Source organism: Thermobia domestica, chromosome 16, assembly GCF_964235325.1.
Source record: "Thermobia domestica chromosome 16, izTheDome1.hap1.1, whole genome shotgun sequence".
Classification (NCBI taxonomy): domain Eukaryota; kingdom Metazoa; phylum Arthropoda; class Insecta; order Zygentoma; family Lepismatidae; genus Thermobia; species Thermobia domestica.
The window spans coordinates 110,282,553-110,300,419 of record NC_137469.1 but is presented as its reverse complement, the minus strand read 5'-3'; the positions used below and the strand labels follow the sequence as shown (position 1 = coordinate 110,300,419).

General features: G+C 37.2%; 1 protein-coding gene across 9 annotated transcripts in view; it reads left to right on the top strand.

Annotated features, from left to right (window-relative positions):
- Positions 1-17,867, top strand: part of LOC145673340 (uncharacterized) — a 193,417-nt gene that overhangs the window by 112,172 nt on the left and 63,378 nt on the right. For 7 of the 9 annotated variants that reach the window (XM_081742956.1, XM_081742954.1, XM_081742957.1 and 4 more), the window contains 2 exons: positions 6,448-6,600; positions 15,080-15,199. In XM_081742956.1, the coding sequence (XP_081599082.1) occupies positions 6,448-6,600; positions 15,080-15,199 (273 nt within the window). The remainder of the gene's footprint in view (positions 1-6,447; positions 6,601-15,079; positions 15,200-17,867) is intronic. The other 2 variants (XM_081742955.1, XM_081742959.1) reach the window with 1 other exon arrangement.

Here is a 17,867-nt window from a genome sequence, read left to right as displayed (position 1 = left end):
GCCTGGAAACAACAAACAGATATTAGCATTCACATATAATAGATACAAACATAGAAACTAAAACTTGTCAATTTTTATATATACATATATATTAATAAATTGAAATTTCAAAATGACTAGGATGACGATAGTTCGGTTGAAAAAAAATGGTCTATAGCCAATTATAAATTTAACTTTAAATGCAACTTTAAACCATGGATTGAATTTTTTTTACCTTTTATTTGTTTACTGAACAATTATTTACATGTTGTTCTCGTCTCTCCCTGTAAGGTTTCGTTAGAGCAACATGGGTCTTACGAATGTCATTCTCATTGCTTAGAGATTTCACTTGAATGCTATTTGCGTTCAAAAAGCGCAAGATCTGAAATGGTCCCTCCCAACGATACATTAATGATTTATTTAGCTTTTCCGCTAGAGAGGATTTATACTGGGATTTAATAAGTATTTTATCTCCTACTTCATAGGTGACAGGAATTCTACGCTGGTCGAATATTTGTTTACGCCGTCTCCAAGCCTTCGCCATGTTACTCATGGCATTGGCCAAAATATTGGGATTACGCTTACGTAAATTTAGTTCTTCTATTTTCCATTTAATATCCAATGGATCACAAACATTATAAGCTAATGTTAATTCCATCGGCGAACATTTTAATTCCTCATGCTCTGCAAAATTTATGGAAAATTCTAATTCCGATAGTCCTTCATCCCAACGTGTTTGCTTATCATGGAAATATATTTTCAGGGCATCCTTCACCAAACGCCAGTACCTTTCCGAATTATTTGAGGCACTGTGATAAGGACTAATTCTTATGTCTCTAATATCCTGGCTATATAAGAAATCCTTAAAAACTTTAGACACAAATACACTGTGGTTATCCCTCGATAAGCAATGTGGGAATCCGAACCTGCACATTAATTTGTACAGCTTATCAATTATAGTCTTGCTATTTAAAATCTTTATAGGTTCTAAAAATAATCGCTTGGAGCACGAATCCACCACTATAAGGCAATATCGACCAGAGCGTGTAGGACTAAGAGGACCAGCCAAATCTGTAAACCACACAGCATTAATCACTTTTTCATATTGAGAAACAAGTTGCCCCATCTGTTTAACATTGGAGCTCTTGCTTAATTGACAGTCCTTACAGGTAGAAACGAAATTTCGTATATCTTTCCACATACCATTCCAATGATACCTCACACAAATTTTACTGGTAGTCTTGGTCACGCCTAGAAGTCTTCCCGGAAGTAAATAAGAATGATAAAATTCAATAATTGAATTTGCTAAAGATTTAGGTAAACATACCTTATAGGGATTTCTAACTGCCCTAGTATGTTTACATAATATACCCTTTACTAATTTATATCCTGGTAAATTTACCCCCGATTCAAGTCGCTGTATCAATTTACTTAATTCTACATCTTTCCTTTGATGTTCATACACCGAAACATTTGCAAATGGAAGACTCCATAAATTAACCTTACAATAATTTGTTACCTGCTCTGACCAAGGTTGTTCCAGTTCTACTGGTTCAAAATTTTCCGTATCATGGATTCTAGAAATAAAATCTGAAGGAAGATTTAAAATTCCAGGTACATGTTTTATCTCGAAATTAAATCCAAATAATCGATATAATAAGCTACCATATTTATTTATTTTTCTAATATTTCTAATCGCATAAGCGAGACCTTGATTATCAATTCGTAACTCAAATTTCGAATGCAAGAATGGCTTAAATCTTTCCATCGATTCCACAGCCGCCTGAAGTTCAAGAACATATATTGGTTTATTAAAATTATGATTTCTAAGCTTTCTCGAAAAATACATAATAGGTCTGAGAACCCCTGAATCATCATATTGTTCTAACGTCCCTCCTAAACTTCGAGTACAAGCATCAGACGACACAATGAACTTTTTATTTAAATTTGGCAAACGAAGAACGATATGAGTCTCGAATATTTCTTTAATTTTCTTAAGAGCCACCTCTTGTTCTAAATTCCATTCAAAATTTACCTTAAAAGACCTTAATCTACTAATAGGCTCAACAACTTCTTGAAAATTTGGAATAAATCGAGAATAATAATTCAAAAATGATAACAGAGATAACACTCCCTTTCTGGACTTCGGTGGAGGTAACCGGCGGATTATTTCCAAACGACTAGGATCCATATACATATCATTCCCTTCAATGATATAGCCCAGGTAAGATAATTTAGTTTGGAATAATGTAGATTTACTAATAGATAAAGCTATACCAGCATCTCGAAATTTACTCAACACCTTTTCTAAAAGAATTTTATGCTGTTCAATTGTCGGCGTAGACAAGGAGACATCATCAAAAAAATATTGTACCCCTTTTGATTTTAACGGATACAAAATATCAGTCATTACCTTAGATAATACATGACTACCACTAGCTAAACCAAATGGTAAAACAGAAAACTCGAACAATCCACGGTGAGTAAGGAAGGCAGTGAATTTAGATGACCTCTCAGTCAATTTTACTTGTAGATAAGCTTTCCTGATATCTAAGGACGATCTAATAGCACCATAAGACAATTCCGATAATACTTCTTCTATCCGAGGAGTATACTGTGGGTTAACATATAATCTTTCATTTATTTTTTGGAAATTAATAACTAAACGCTTATCTCCCGATTTATTATCCACCAAAAAACAAGGTGATGCCCAAGCGGACGTACTAGGACGTACAATACCCTTCTCAAGCCAATCATCTAAAATAGCATCCATTTTAATTTGATCACTCCTAGAGAGAGGATATGCTTTTTGCTTAATCGGAGTTTCATCACTTAACTGTATATCATACGTTACATTTTTAATACAACCTATTTTATTTGTAAATACATCGGAATACCCAGCCACTAAATTGTCTAGATACCTTTGTAAGGAAGCATCTTGCTCCAAAAACTTGGGATCCACCATAAACTTGGGGGTTAACAAAAGTATTTGCCTCCTTCCCTGTACTCTCCAAACACCCGTCAGTTGATTTTTGTGCTGGCTGACGTGCCTCAGAGCCGAACTTATGTTGTCGTTGTCGGGTATGTTTACGTTGCAGACTGGTACGTTGAAGAACGCTACTCCGCTCTTCCGCCTCATTTCCCTCATTTCGACCACTATGAAAAATAAAACTGGAAGCAGGATCACTTTCTTCATTTTGAGGGGGAGGAGTATAAGTTAGTGGGACAAATTGTCTTCCTTCTAAAGTCAAAAATAATTTATGAGCAACTAGATCCAAATTGGCTTTCATCTGACGAAGCTCACGTATTCCTATTATAAACACTGGTTTTAAGTTTTCGACCAAAAAGAACTTTAAATGGTAAACCTTAAAACGAAATTTAATTGGAACTATTACAGTCTCACTAAACTCAATGGTTTTATTATCAACACCAATACCACTGAAATGTTCCTTCCTAATCTGCAATGGACGCGGTAGAGTTTCATTCCACTGAACAAATCGCTGTTTATGTAACATTGAAATAGAGGCACAAGAATCTACAGCCCCAAATTGCCTTTTTCCCATAATAAATCCGCACACAAAAACAGCAACAACATTTTTATCGCTCAATGCAGTATCAGGTAACTCACTATCAGTCTGTTTATTTACATTAATCTCTGACGATATCACTGGTCGCGTCGACTGCATTACTGGCTGAGAACGTCGAATCCCGGAATTAGGTTTCTTCCAAGCTCGGCTCAGAATAGGTTCAGTAGCTGTCGAAGCTCCTTTTACTTCATATTTTAAGGGACACTGTTTATAAAGATGATTTCCAAAACAACCATAGCACTGTTTGGGTTTCTTTTCTACAACATTTACTGACGTAAGTCCAGCGTACACTAATAAGTCCCGGCAATGTAGTTCAAATCGTTCCACAACAGACAACAACTCATCTAAATCATTAGGTAAGTTTCCACGAAAAAGTTCGTAACGAACCTGAGGCCTCATCCTTCGAAGCACAACCCGCAGCACCTTCCTTTCATAATCAAACCTTCCAAACAACAATAAATATGCTTTCCTTACACTATGTATGTATTGCCAAGTATTTTCATGTGGATGTTATAATCTGTTAATAAACCGGTTCTCAATATCCATTTTTCCTAAATCTGACATCAATTCCTCTATAATATTATTACTAATGAATACCCAGTCTGAACTTAACTCGTACAATTCCAATATTTTAGCATGCAATCGAGTGGAAGACTTACCCAAAACCCCAACGATTACAGCATGGATCGGGTACACATCCTGATCTATGATATCAAACACCGCACACAAAAATTTAAACAAACTTAAATGATCATTTTCATCGCCAAATGGTATTCGTTTCAAGGCTTCATTAAAACCAACATTAGCTGCATTCCCAGTTATTTTGCTCAGATCGCAAAAGAATGGCTTACGAAAATCAGCTGTTCGCTGGTTGAAATTTTCCCCCACTCTTTTTTTCTTTTTCTTCGAAACCAATGACCTCGTCAGGTGCACTCGTTTGTACAAATACAGAACAAGTTGATTTGACATACGTTTCCTTATCGCCTTCAATGCCACCTGCTCCCGCGACCTTGGTAGATAAAGATCGTGAATTAGCTATATCACGATATGCAGTAGTGTCCACAACCCGATCATTTGTGTTAAACATTCTGGAATCAACATTTACGTCATGAACGGGGCTACTTTCAAAAAATGACAAATCCAGCATAGAATAATCTACAGGATGTTTTATGATTCCGGTATCTCCATTTGGAAACGAGTTCAAAACTAACTGAGGCCTAATTGGGCTATCTCCCACACGCTGCATTTTGCTATTAGACCCAAAAATTAACTCACAATTTAAATAACTGAATATTATAAAATACGTAACTATTAACACCTCACAACCTGTCATTAAAGAACAGTCTAATATACAGTACGACCAAAATAATTTATTTTACTGCCACCAATATAACGTATCGTCACTAAGTCTGAAATTTCAAACGGTATTTTTTTTTCTCCTAATCTAAAGAACGGAGAGAGATGTGTGCTGGAAAATTGTGTAACGTTCCTATTTAGATAGGAGCTCGTTACTCGGTACGGGACTCCCACCGGTGAAGACCCGCCACATTTGAGAAACAATATATATATATATTTAAATTAAGTATAGTTCCCAGAAATCCTAAGGACCACCGTACGTTCAGCTTAAATATAAATACATATAACCTTCCTAAAAATTAGGACAATCGCAAATCCACAAATAGGTCAAGGATTTTAATATTAGTTTCGTTAAGTAATAAGTCAATGATTTAGGAAGCTCTTCTTTATAACAAAATAAATCTATATTACAAATTTCCTTACAAGTCATTTAACTCGCTGGTACTGATTGAACAGATTAAATCAAATGCAAGTGAAATTAATATGAGTCCCAATAAATCTCAACTTAATCGTGTTCTACGACAACCTAAAAGATTTGGATAATTGAACCGAGTTTTCAAATATATATATATATATATATATATATATATATATATATATATATATATATATATATATATATATATATATATATATATACATATATCGAATACAGGAAGTTATAAGTATGGTTAACACACAACTGTCTATATCCCATTTAATTTAACAGTTAAGTTTCCATTAGAACATATATGAATTTGAATTAAATTTAAGAAAATTATTATACAACTCACCAGAATATTAAGTAAATAACAGTCCACACTTTAGTATGTCAAAGTGAATTCACTTGTAATATACACACAACTCTAATAGAATAATTTACTAATTTTCGATAAATAGAGCTTACTATTTCAAAGTTTTACCGAGTACATTTCCAGCACACATCTGATGAGGATAACTCAAGTGTTGGGTGAAGTAACAACAATCGCCACTAGAGGCGCTATATTCAAAATTTGACAAACGAAACTAGTTTATCGAAGACTCGAAATAGAATGAATTTATATATCATCTTACAACTGTTTTTTTTGTAACTAACAGAGTGACATGTTACAGAAGCAAAATGAGAGATACATTTAAGCACTTCTTCCAGATTTCGATAAGAATCACTCAGATGATAATTTAAAGTTAAAGCCCTAGATCTAAGATTTACAGTACATGATTTAGAAAAAGAAAGAAAAAAATGAGCCTTTTAGTATCATAAACGAATTTCATTTTGCTTATTGGAGCTCTATTAAAACGGATGTTTTAAACAAGAAAAGATACTTGTTGACATAGAAATATATTAAATCTTATGTTTTGTAAGATAGAAGAATATATCTTTTTCTTTTTTTTTTTTTTTAAAAAAAAAAGTTATCACTTTTGTCCTAAATTGTGGCAAATTGCCCATAAGCCTATTTAATCTAATAGTACCGTAGTGAATTTGCGAAAACCGAATATAATTTCGTAAAGTGGATCTACAATTATTATAACCAACCATTTTTCCTAGTCCTTACTTTCCTCATCCAAGTGTTAATCCGAAAGGAAGAAAGATGATAGAGCGCACTTCCATAAATGATGATCAGTGTGAAACACCTAGTTCCTTTAAGCCTCCAAAGTTTCCTTCAAAAAACAAACAAAAATCTCCGCGGCGAGGATCAAGGTAAGCACTGTAGATAAAAGTATTGTAGTCATAATATTGTTTAAGATTTCATGCTCTCTTGTAATGGATGTAAGGAAACGTAGGCAGTAACTGTACTGTGGAATAAGGTTTTCAAACACTTACTTTATGCATCATCCTTTAGTATATCGATTTGTTTAAATTATCGTATAGCATGTGCTCGTATTATTAGAATTCCAAACTATGCTATGTATAAGTATGAGAAGCCTTATAGAACGACTATGTAATGTGCTCGTATTATTAGAATTCCAAACTATGCTATGTATAAGTATGAGAAGCCTTATAGAACGACTATGTCATGTGCTCGTATTATTAGGATTCCAAATTATGCTATGCATAAATATGAGAAGCTTTATAGAACGGCTATACCATGTGCTAGTATTATTAGAATTCCAAACTATGCTATGCATAAATATGAGAAGCTATATAGAACGGCTATACCATGTGCTAATATTATTAGAATTCCAAATTATGCTATGTATAAGTATGAGAAGCCTTATAGAACGGCTCTGTCTGTCCATCCGTCTGTGTGTGTCTGCAGGTAACAGAGCAGAAACGATAAGAGATAGTGAGAAACGGTTTATCTGAATCTATTGAGGGTCCTAAGAAAGGTTCAATCTAAATTCAGTTCCTATTCAAACCGGAAGTGATAGAAACCAATCATTTTTGGTTTCAACTTCGACTGCCATAGATCAAAAACGATAATAGACAATTTCCATTTCCAACCTTATATCGCTATTGAAATCGGAAGTGACAGAAATCCATTACAACGTACGGTTTCAATATGAATCTCCATAGAGTAAAATCGTAAGAGAAACTAGAAATGACTGTTTGATATGGTGCACTGCCCCAATAATATGTTTCATCTCGTCCTTTCGCTCTCTGTTCAAACCAGAAGTGATGAAGACATATCATTTCCGGTTTTTAAACTGATCGCCGTACTTAAAAAAAACAGATAAAAGATTGCGAGAAGCGCTTTTTTTGTTGTTTTTTTGTTTGTTTACGAATTTAGTACCACAAGAATAGGAGCCCTCTTCAACTTTATTCTCCTATTGCGAGCTCTCTCATGGCTATGTGGATAGCATGCGTGCCTGGTGGTAGACCCGGGTGCGATTCTCGACGGGAACTCATATGGTTCGGATTCCACTTTAAGTTGTAAGTCCACGTCTCGTATGGCCTTGCTGTTGAATGGAACGCTAAACTCAAATCCAATCCAATTTATTCTTCTACTGCAAACGTGAGAGCTAAAAATCTGCTACCAATTTCAGTTTCAATATTGATTTTAATACAGTAGCCTCGCGTAGCGTAGTCGCTAACTCTCTAGCCTTTGTTGCGAGCAGTCCCGGATTCGATTCCACTCGGTAGAAAAAGTGTAAAAGCTTTTTCAGGCCAGCCATCCGGAGTGAGGTTTTTCCTGGGTTTTCTTCGTTCACACCAGGAAAATCCGGAATGATACCTAACATATACAGGTTTCAGGCCGCTTCAATTCTTTCTTCCTTTCTTTTCCTCGGAAGTATGATCGTCGAGGGACGTTATCCCTCATACGTGACGGGCTAACTTGCCCATGGCTGCCAAAAGCCCAGAAATCTAATCCCTAATTCCTGATCTCAATACACCAGAAACGATAAGAGAAAGCGAGAAATTTTTGATGTGGATTCAGGATTCCAAGAAAAGATTTCATTTTAGTTCATATTCTTCTGTTGTAACCGAAAGTACTAAAAACTAGTGCAACTTCAGTTATACCGGTAACTGTAATGATAGCAAGAAACTGTTTTCGATATGAATTCCGAAGAACATGTTCCGCCTTTGACCTTATCTCTTCATTGCAGCCGAAAGTTATAGATTTGCTACTTTCTGTTTTAGTATTGAAATTGCAGTTTAGAAGCTCCCATATTTTCACCCTGTGAAACGAAAGTCACTTGCTTGAATAATTATACCGAGATGTCTAAGATAGGCATGGCGAGTTGCTCGTATGACAAATACATTTGGAGTGCATAGAATGTTTTGGGAAAACTATATTGAATTATTAGGCCGAAATGTCGTAAGATAGGCAAAAACACTTTCGGGGTGCATAGAATATTGTTGGGTAATGATATTATTCATTAGACCGAGACGTCCAAGATAGGTAGGATATTTTATTTGTATGAGAAACATATTCGGGGTGTATACAAATTTGTTGGGAAACCATATTATTTGAATAATTAGACCGAGACGTCCAAAATTGGCAGTATCGATATTCGTATGAGAAATTCTTTCGAGGTGCACAGAATATTGTTGGAAAACTATGTTATTTAGGTAATTAGACCAAGGCGTCTAAAATAGGAAGGACACGTGTTCGTTTGCAAAATACGTTCGGAATGCATAGGAAGTTGTTGGAAAACCTTGAAGAAGAAGGCATTTTACGAGGTCGAAGAGAATGAAAGCAAAATATTGATGAATGTAAGTAATAATTGCGAACAGAGCACTTGGTCAAATGGAAACTCGAAACTGTAATTTCCACAAAAGAAATGGACACATGCTCAAAAGCAAGGAACAGTCACATCGTCGAAAGCTTAAAACCACAAAGGATGAAGTGGTGGAATTTCTTTTCTGCAGCATTTAATATGCGAATCCGTTAGGCCATGGTGGTAATTAGTTTCATAATACTTCTTAAGTTACAAATTAACTTTAATTGAAGTTCAGTGCCCATTTCCAACACAGAGACTACATGAGATATGGTTTTATGGTTTACAATATAGTGTGATTCTTACGTATTAGAGGCAGGAGAATGAAACCAGAGTCACATAAGTGTCTTCGACTTATAGATTAGTTTTTATTAGTGTGCTATTGCGTATATTTACTTTAAGGAACTAGCGAAAGCGCTGTAGAAAATCAGTGCTCTCAGTATGACTTAACTAATAATTTTTACGTAAATCATGTTTTAATAAATATGTATGTGGATTGTCTTTAAAGAGGCCTTGTCTCTTTACAAGAACTTGTAGCTGTCATAAAAGAAAATCTTGAAACCCAATCTTTCTATTTACTGTGTACACATTACAACTTCTTGAAAGCAAGAAAGGTATTTCCACCTATGCAGCACTGCACTCTAGTGGACAAACAGTAAACCTCCTCATTAAAAACGTGTATTTTAACGCACTTCCCCTCCCTGTCCTAAAGAATCCGTTATTTCGGAAGCGGTGAAACTGGTTTTTCCTTTATGTCAGCGGGAGGGCGACAGCAAGTAACAAGCAAGACATCCCAGAAAGTTGCACACTGTTCAACTCCTTTCAAGATGGAAAAAATGTTTTATGACCTTTTCAAGACTGTGTGTACATGGTGAAATATGGTAGGGTTTCAAGATTTCTTTTTATGACAGCTACAAGTTCTTCTAACGTGGCAACCCCCCTTTAACGTAGGCATATTGTATAATTTGCATTCATTATCTACTAAAAGTCATAACCGCAGAATTCATGGGGCTCTAAACATGGGTGTTTTAAACATAAAAATATGCTTCTTGAAATAGAAATATAGCGAATCTTATCTTTCGCAAGGCACTTATTAAGCAGAAAAATATATTTAAAAAATATATCATTTTGGCTCCTAATGCTTGGCAAATTAGTAAATCTAATAGTTCCGTTGTGAATTTGCGAAAATTAAATGTGCTCTCCTAGGATTAATCTGTATCTGCGAAGTACTTTTGTCCGGAGTGAGTGTAAATGTTAATATTATTGGTAAAACAATTCTCTGTATATTTACATGCGTCTTTCAATACTTCCATGTCATTTTCGTAGTTTTTTTGTATGTATGTGTGCGTTTGTATGTGCAAAGGTCCTTTTACATATCAATCATAGTCCATGGATTCTCTCGGGTGCTTCAATTTCCTTCCACATTCTCATTGTACCAGTTCTTCCATCGTCATTCACTTGCCTTATTCATCTGTCTTCCTTAGCTTAAAGGGAATAATCGTGGGACGTTAAACATTTTAATTGCTTCTTCTAGAAGGGTAACATGCGGTTATATATATATATATATAATTGTTAACATTTAAATTGTGCAAATATTTCCTAATATGAACTAGGAAAGATCTTGTAACCACAAAGGATCCGTTAGTAAACTAGGATTTAGTTTTTTGATTTCCAAAATGTGGCCAAGTTCGCCTCGTAAGTTCTAAAACTTTTCGAGAACCATGGAGCAAGATAGCCGCGCACTTCTGTCTAATGAGGAAACCCAGAATATATGCTTGCAAAACCACCTTCATGAACCAGTAAAATAGTGGGAATAACGTGTAAGCACCATAAAATGCGAAAGAAAAACCGTGAATTAAGTGTCAAATTACGTACTCAAGTAGTTATTTTGAGGGAGAAGAGCTATTACCTGCGGAAAATTCCTCAGTAGTTGCAGATATATATGCCGATAGAGGGCATCGGATTCTTGAAAGATAGTCACAAACCGGTGTAAATATTGTACAGAAACAAACTGATTATCAAGAAATAACTTCTCGTAAGGACAAATGCACTATGACTACAACCAAACGGAATAGTCGTTTAATCACTTCGGAGTAGCAACAGAACTACGAAAGAGTCGTTCCCAATTGGTGTCAGATACGACAGTGATCCGAAGCCTGCATATTTTTGATCTTGAAGTACTCTTGCTTAGAGTAAAGAAACCTGTCCGTCGAGCAGGAAAAATTGCAAAGTGATACTGTTGGTCAAGAACATAAAGACTGCGCCCGATGAACAATGGAAGAGGGTATTTTGAACCGACGAATTTCAGCTTTTCGGTTCGTTCTCAACGCCAGATGTTTGTACGTCGCCCTCCCGAAAAGCGCATTCATCCCGACTGTGTAATGCCTAGAGTAAAACACGGAAAAGGCAGTGTCACTACAGGAGGATGTTTTACAGGCAATCAGTTTGGTGATTTAGTTGAAATCAACGAAATAATGAACAAAAACGTTTATCACAACATTTAAGCGAAGCATGCAGTTCCATTAGAAACGCAGAGTTTGGGCCGTAATTTTATATTACAACAGGATAATGATTCCAAACATTCTTCAAGTTATGCAGTAATTATCTGCAAAGCAAAGAGGAAGCTCACATCTCCATAAAAGTGGAATACCCGCCATTGTCTCTGAATTTATTACCCATCGAGCTCTTGTGGGGTAAACTTCACATGACAGTCCGTGATCACATGCCAACAAATAATGAAGATCTCTGGAAGGCTCTTCAAAGCTGTTGGATCCACATAGCTTTGCGAAAGTTGGATAAATTGGTCAAACAAATGCTTAGAATTTGTAAAGCGCTTACCAAGGCTAAGGTTTCAAACTTCGATGAACGCAAACTTCCTCAATTAATTTTTATCAATGGGAACAAAGCAATGTATTTTCATCTCCTTGTGTGGACAGGGAGTTTATTTTGCAAAACAATTCCAACAAACAGGTTTGTATGGATACAGTGTATTTTGCGTGCAAAATTCCGATAACTTAGAAATATGCTCAGATTTTTGAAATGAAATGAAATCTTTAAGTTTTACGTCCCACGGTAATGCCGGTTAGGCTAAAGGAGACTGTGATTATGAGAAATGAATGAAATGGTGGAATGAAGAAAGTGGGAGGAAACGTGAGAACCCCGAGGAAATCCACGAGCACGGTGTTTGTCCACCACAAACTTTACACGGCGCGAGCTGGGATCGACCAGGGACTCCAAGCACCGGAGGTGAACGCTCTACCACTGAGCCACCGCACTCAGATTTTTGAGAATCACTATAAATTTACTATGAAATCTTCGGGAAGAGTGTGGAAGCCTGCGCGGGTTCTGGCTACGAAATAGCAAGACTACGCTTATGTTGCTCGAAAACTCAACAAACTTGGCTCTGCATTAAAAAATTATTACAATTTTGTAAATAAGTAAATTACATTTTTTAAAATTATTATCTCGGCTGCAGAAAAATTAGTCAAGGGTCGCATGCGGGCCGCGAGTTTGATATGCCTGCTTTAAACCTTTAATCTTGAATATATTCAGATTTTTCGTTTTAAATAAGTTAAAAGAAAAATGAATATTTAATTTTGAAAGAGAAAATATATAGAACAAGAAAAAATATTTTTCCAGTTTTGAAGGAGAGCGATTTTGGTGGGTGTAGAAGGGAAAATGGTACAGAAGAATTCAGTGGTTTATTTAGGGCATTGATTCCCAACCTAATGGGTGAAAGGAAGCATGAAGAGCGAGTGTAGGGCATTCAAGCTGCTGATAGAAATAAACTGTGACATTATGAATCAAGTACCATTTGTAACGATTATGCATATGAGACAAAAAGATGTTTGTGTATTCGTGTGTGTCTATCTGTTCAGTAGAGTTTTCGTTAAAAAAAAAAAAAAAAAATCCATTTTCACAATAGTTATGTGTGTTGTTTTAGACCTATTCTTTGACTAGATTCCACCTCAACTTCAGTTCACGCATATACATAATGTGATTTTTTTTTTTTTTAATTCGAATTTTATAAGCATGATACGTTTTCTTGGAGGCGTACCGATCGTAGAATCTGTACATTTTTTATCGTGTATAGTTGGTTGCTGTACAGTGCCGACTCACCTTAAGTGCCATAGAATGTCACCAGATCCAATTTGGGTCTTATTTATGATCAGTTTCAGGGCAGTAGATGAAGCTGACAATTTCTTGTGTTGCCATGTTGTGAAAGTGTTTCAGCCATTTTGGGTGTGCGAGTCATTCTTTCATTCTGCCAAAATTAAACAACATCCTTCTAACACTAAAAACACATTCTAACAAGCTTCCATCTGTACTAGATCGAAGTGTTTTGAAAATTGTGTATTTTTTTTCTTTTTTCCTTTTAAAGTATGCTTGCTTCGGGAAGTTTCGAAAATAAGCAAATGTTGAAGGGTATAGGGGTTTGACAAAAAAAAAAATAAAATAAAAAAATAAATCTAAAACGTTTGCAAAAGTGTGAAAATCATACCTAATATGATGTGAGGCCTCCTTTTGCGTCCAAAACAGCTTGGATCCGACGTGGAATGGACGTATACACCTCCTGAATCGTGGTGTGTGGAATTTTGTACCATTGTTCCTCCAAAACATGCTCCAGTTCCTTAAGGGATGCTGGTGGAGGGTAATGAGACCGAACACGCCTTTCTAACTCAGGCCACAATGGCTCAATGATGTTCAGATCTGGTGATTGTGGGTCCCAAGGGAGGTGTGATAGCTTCTGGTCATGCTCCTCAAACCATGATCTCACCGTTTTTGCAGTGTGACAGGTTGCCAAATCATCTTGGTAGATGCCATCACCATCAGGGAACAATATTTAGGCCATGGCTAGAACCTGGTCCCCCAAGATGGCCTCATACGCCTTAGCATTCATCATTCCATGATGGGACCTACAGAAAACCACGATGTCACTGCCCACACTGTAACAGAACCACCGCCATGCTTTACAGTTGGGAGCAGACAGTCTGTATCATAGGCCTGTGACGGTGTTCTCCAAACGTAAACACGACCGGTTGTTGGAAACAAGGTGAAGATCGATTCATCGGACCACATTACGTGTTTCCGCTGCTCATGATTCCACGCCTTGTGGTCCTTGCACCACTGGATACGCCTCTTCGCATTTACTGCTGTGACCAGGGGTTTGGCGATAGCGGCCCTGTCATGAATTTTCATTTTATGAATTTCCCGTCGCACTGTTTTCGATGAAACCGGGTTCTGTATGCCGGAATTGAGTTCAGCATTGCAGTGGCGTTCTTTTTAGCTGGTACAATCCATTTTAATGCCCTCTGTTCCCTATATGACAGGATTGTCTTTCGACCACTGTTGTGCTTTGCAGACGTCGTTTGCCCATGAATTGTGTATGCTCTCGTGACATTGGACACAGTGCCTTTCGATACCCCCTCAATGTTCACCACTGTTGCCACTGAAGCTCAACCAGACGGGCACCAACGATCATGCCTCTTTGGAAGTCTGTCAGGTCGCCCATTTTATCGCACCACTTTTACACCATGACACTCACAGGTGAACTGGTTACTGCTGACGGAAGAGGAAGGTCCACATGACACATTGAAGACAAAAAACGATCGGCAACCACAACACGTATTGTACAGTGGAGGGTCAAACTTACGTGTCCTGTATGAAGTGTTTTTAGATTTTTTTTTTTTTTTTTTGTCCAACCCCTGTACATTGACGAATGGGTAGTGTCAGTGGGAGGGTTTGTTGTTGACATGTTATTGATTTATGGTTACGATGAAATGGGACGGAGCCTTTGAGCTTTGTCCATGAGGATCAGTCTGCATTATACCTACTTATTAGCATTGTAGTCGGCTAAGATTAGAATAAATTCAGCCCTCCCCCCAAAAGTATACTTCGCCTGCTTCTAGTGTGCACTTCTTGTGAATAACATACTAAAACGGACTGACAAATACAGGAACATATATGAATGCTGGTAAATGAATTTATAAAGTGTCAGAAATTTCTTTTATTTTTAGAGCAGAAAAACCTGGACCTTCTCTTGGCAACGAGCTAATAGAAGACGATTTCTATCAGAGAAAATATCTGGAATCAGTATCTAATTGGATGGACACATATGAACATGGTGAACCATCGAGGTAGGAAGCGTTATCGATAGAGCTTTATATATATATATAGTATCTTTATTTAAGAACGCGTTGATATGTCACAGCCGTAGTTAGTTTAAGTTAATTTAAAGTTAGCAAGGCGATAATGGTCAGTTGGTTGGATTGAATTGTATCGTCTCTTTCAGCAGCAAATCTACATGAGCGTTGACGACCTTCTGCCAACGTTCTGGAAGGCCATGGGTTCCATCGCGGTAGAAATTGGTAGCCGTGAAGCAAAAAAAAAAAGTATTAATTGCATTTTGCACCTCTACTAGGGATTTGAACTGGCGTCCTCTAAGGTGATTGTTCAAGGAATGGAACAGTTGATAATTGGACGGTGCAATGTCCGTTGTTCCGATTTCTGCGACATCAGCAAGTTTTATCCGCCATCTGACTTTTCTGTATGCCTCTGTGACTGTGCAGTGTTCTGTTATGTGGATGCACCGCTTTTAACGTTTCATGCATTATTTATTTTATCTTGTACTTTTCTTTTCCTGCCTGGTGCTCTGCGTGACTGTTTTAGTGTGTTCCTTATGATCTTCTCTACTACAGACAGTACGTTTTTTTTTTTTTTTTTTTTTTTTTTTAAGCCTTGTATGTTTGTCTTTCTTTTTGCGTTTACTGTGTGTGCTCCTACCTGGTGATGGGTGCTAAAAGACCTCCGTCGTCGGCGCACCCAACCTTTTCAATTCAATTCAGTTCGTACAATGGTGTCTCGGGTCATCCTAAACATGTGGGACTTAGCGTTGTTCTGTAACAAGAAGACCCCTTTGCGATTCAGAAGTGCTATCTCCAGAGTTTTGTTGAGTTTTTCTTCAGTGCGGACCAACTGCTCACAGTACACAGTTGCATTGATGCTCTGACTAGCTAGTAGCAGTTCCCGATGCACGATGCCACGAGCAGTCCACCAAACACACATGAGGACCTTCTTCTCGTGCAGTACTGGTTTCAGCTGTGTTGGAACCGGTTAATGGGATGCTAACCAATGATGACGGCATCGTGGAGCTTCGTACAAGACCCGCCTCTCATCACATGTGAACACACTGTGCAGAACTGGCTCCTTCCTCAGACGAGACAGCAAAGAAACACAGGTGTCTGCTCGCGTTGTCTTCTGACCCGGAGTCAAATCATGTGGGACCCATCGACCCAACTTATAGTGCTTCCCAAGTTGATGGAGGTGCTGCCAAATAGTTTCTGAATTGTAGTCCCAGTTCCTCACGTGTCTGGCCACTGTTCTTAATTGCTGCCTGAAGTTCTACATTTTGTAAATGTGTTAGTCTTCCGACACGTGGTGCGTCTTCGAGTGTTTCGTCACCGTCCTTAAACTTGTTAAACCATCGCTGCACTGTCCACGTAATCCCAGTCACGACGCCCTCACCAAAGGCCTGGCATATCTTCCTTCTCGCTGCAGCGGCGTTTGACCCCAGTTTGAACTCGTACAGCATACACGACCTTATGACGCTCTGTGGAGGTCCCATGTTCACTCTGTCCTTATGGCAAGTTCACGATGTAAATGAACTGCCACAGTCAGGTAGTATGTTGGATATACCCACACCAACAACTGACCTTCGCCTTATCTCCATTCGCATTCAACTCACGTGTAAGACCCAACCTCCACAGACCTCCACAAAAAGTGATAGAACTTTCTTGGGTGCCTTTATAAGTATTCAAAACAAAACATTGTATTAGAAGACAAACTCATTGTCTCATATGTCTTATAGTTGCGTAATGCTATAGACTACAGTTTCGTTTAACCGAATTCCGATTAACCAATTCGCTAAAAGAAAAAAAAAAAAAAAAAACACTCCTTTACTCGAATGTGACTTTTATTTAAAGCATCAACCAGAATTGTATTTGTTTTGGTCTAACAGTTATTTATCAAAGAGTAAGTTCATTGTTAGAACGCGTTGGCTGTACTCACTTACTCCTCTAGCTCGGTATATTTTAACTGACATACTGTACTACAGTAGCGTAGCCAGGATGTGTGTTTGGGGGGGGGGGCAAGTGCTGTTATAGGTACATATAGAAACATTACAAACAAAGAAATATATAAACATAAAAATATATAAAAAAATTACAAACGTCAAAGTACCGAATTACATTGTCGGACCTCTTGGGGGGGGCGGCCCCTCTGGGCCCCTCCTTCCCTACGTCACTGCTGTACTATACCTTAAAAATCAAGAAATCCTTCTTGACAGTTGAGATTTGTATACAAACATACAGTACTCTATATCAAGAAACCTTTATTCCGGTTTAACTGAAACACCATTGGTCCCATCAAATTCAGTTAAATGAGACTCGAATGTATATACATATTATGCATATATTCATCTGTGATGTGTATAGTATATACCATATTAGCCAGAGTATAGTAGAGCTCAAATATAATATTACGCGAAGATTGTTACAAAACTAATACCTAGTCCTAGTACCTAATGAGAAAGTAAAATTATGCAGCATAAAATATTATACACTTTGAAAATAAGTATATATGTACGTAAGTTCGCCAACATAGAGGAGCTGCTGAAAAGTCCGTATCCCAACCCAGGCGTACATGTGGAGTGATGGAAGTTTACAGTTAATCTACATATTCCCCCAAAGTTCAATATATTTCCATGCACAGTGCTCCAATTTAACTCACTATGTGACTAAATAAATA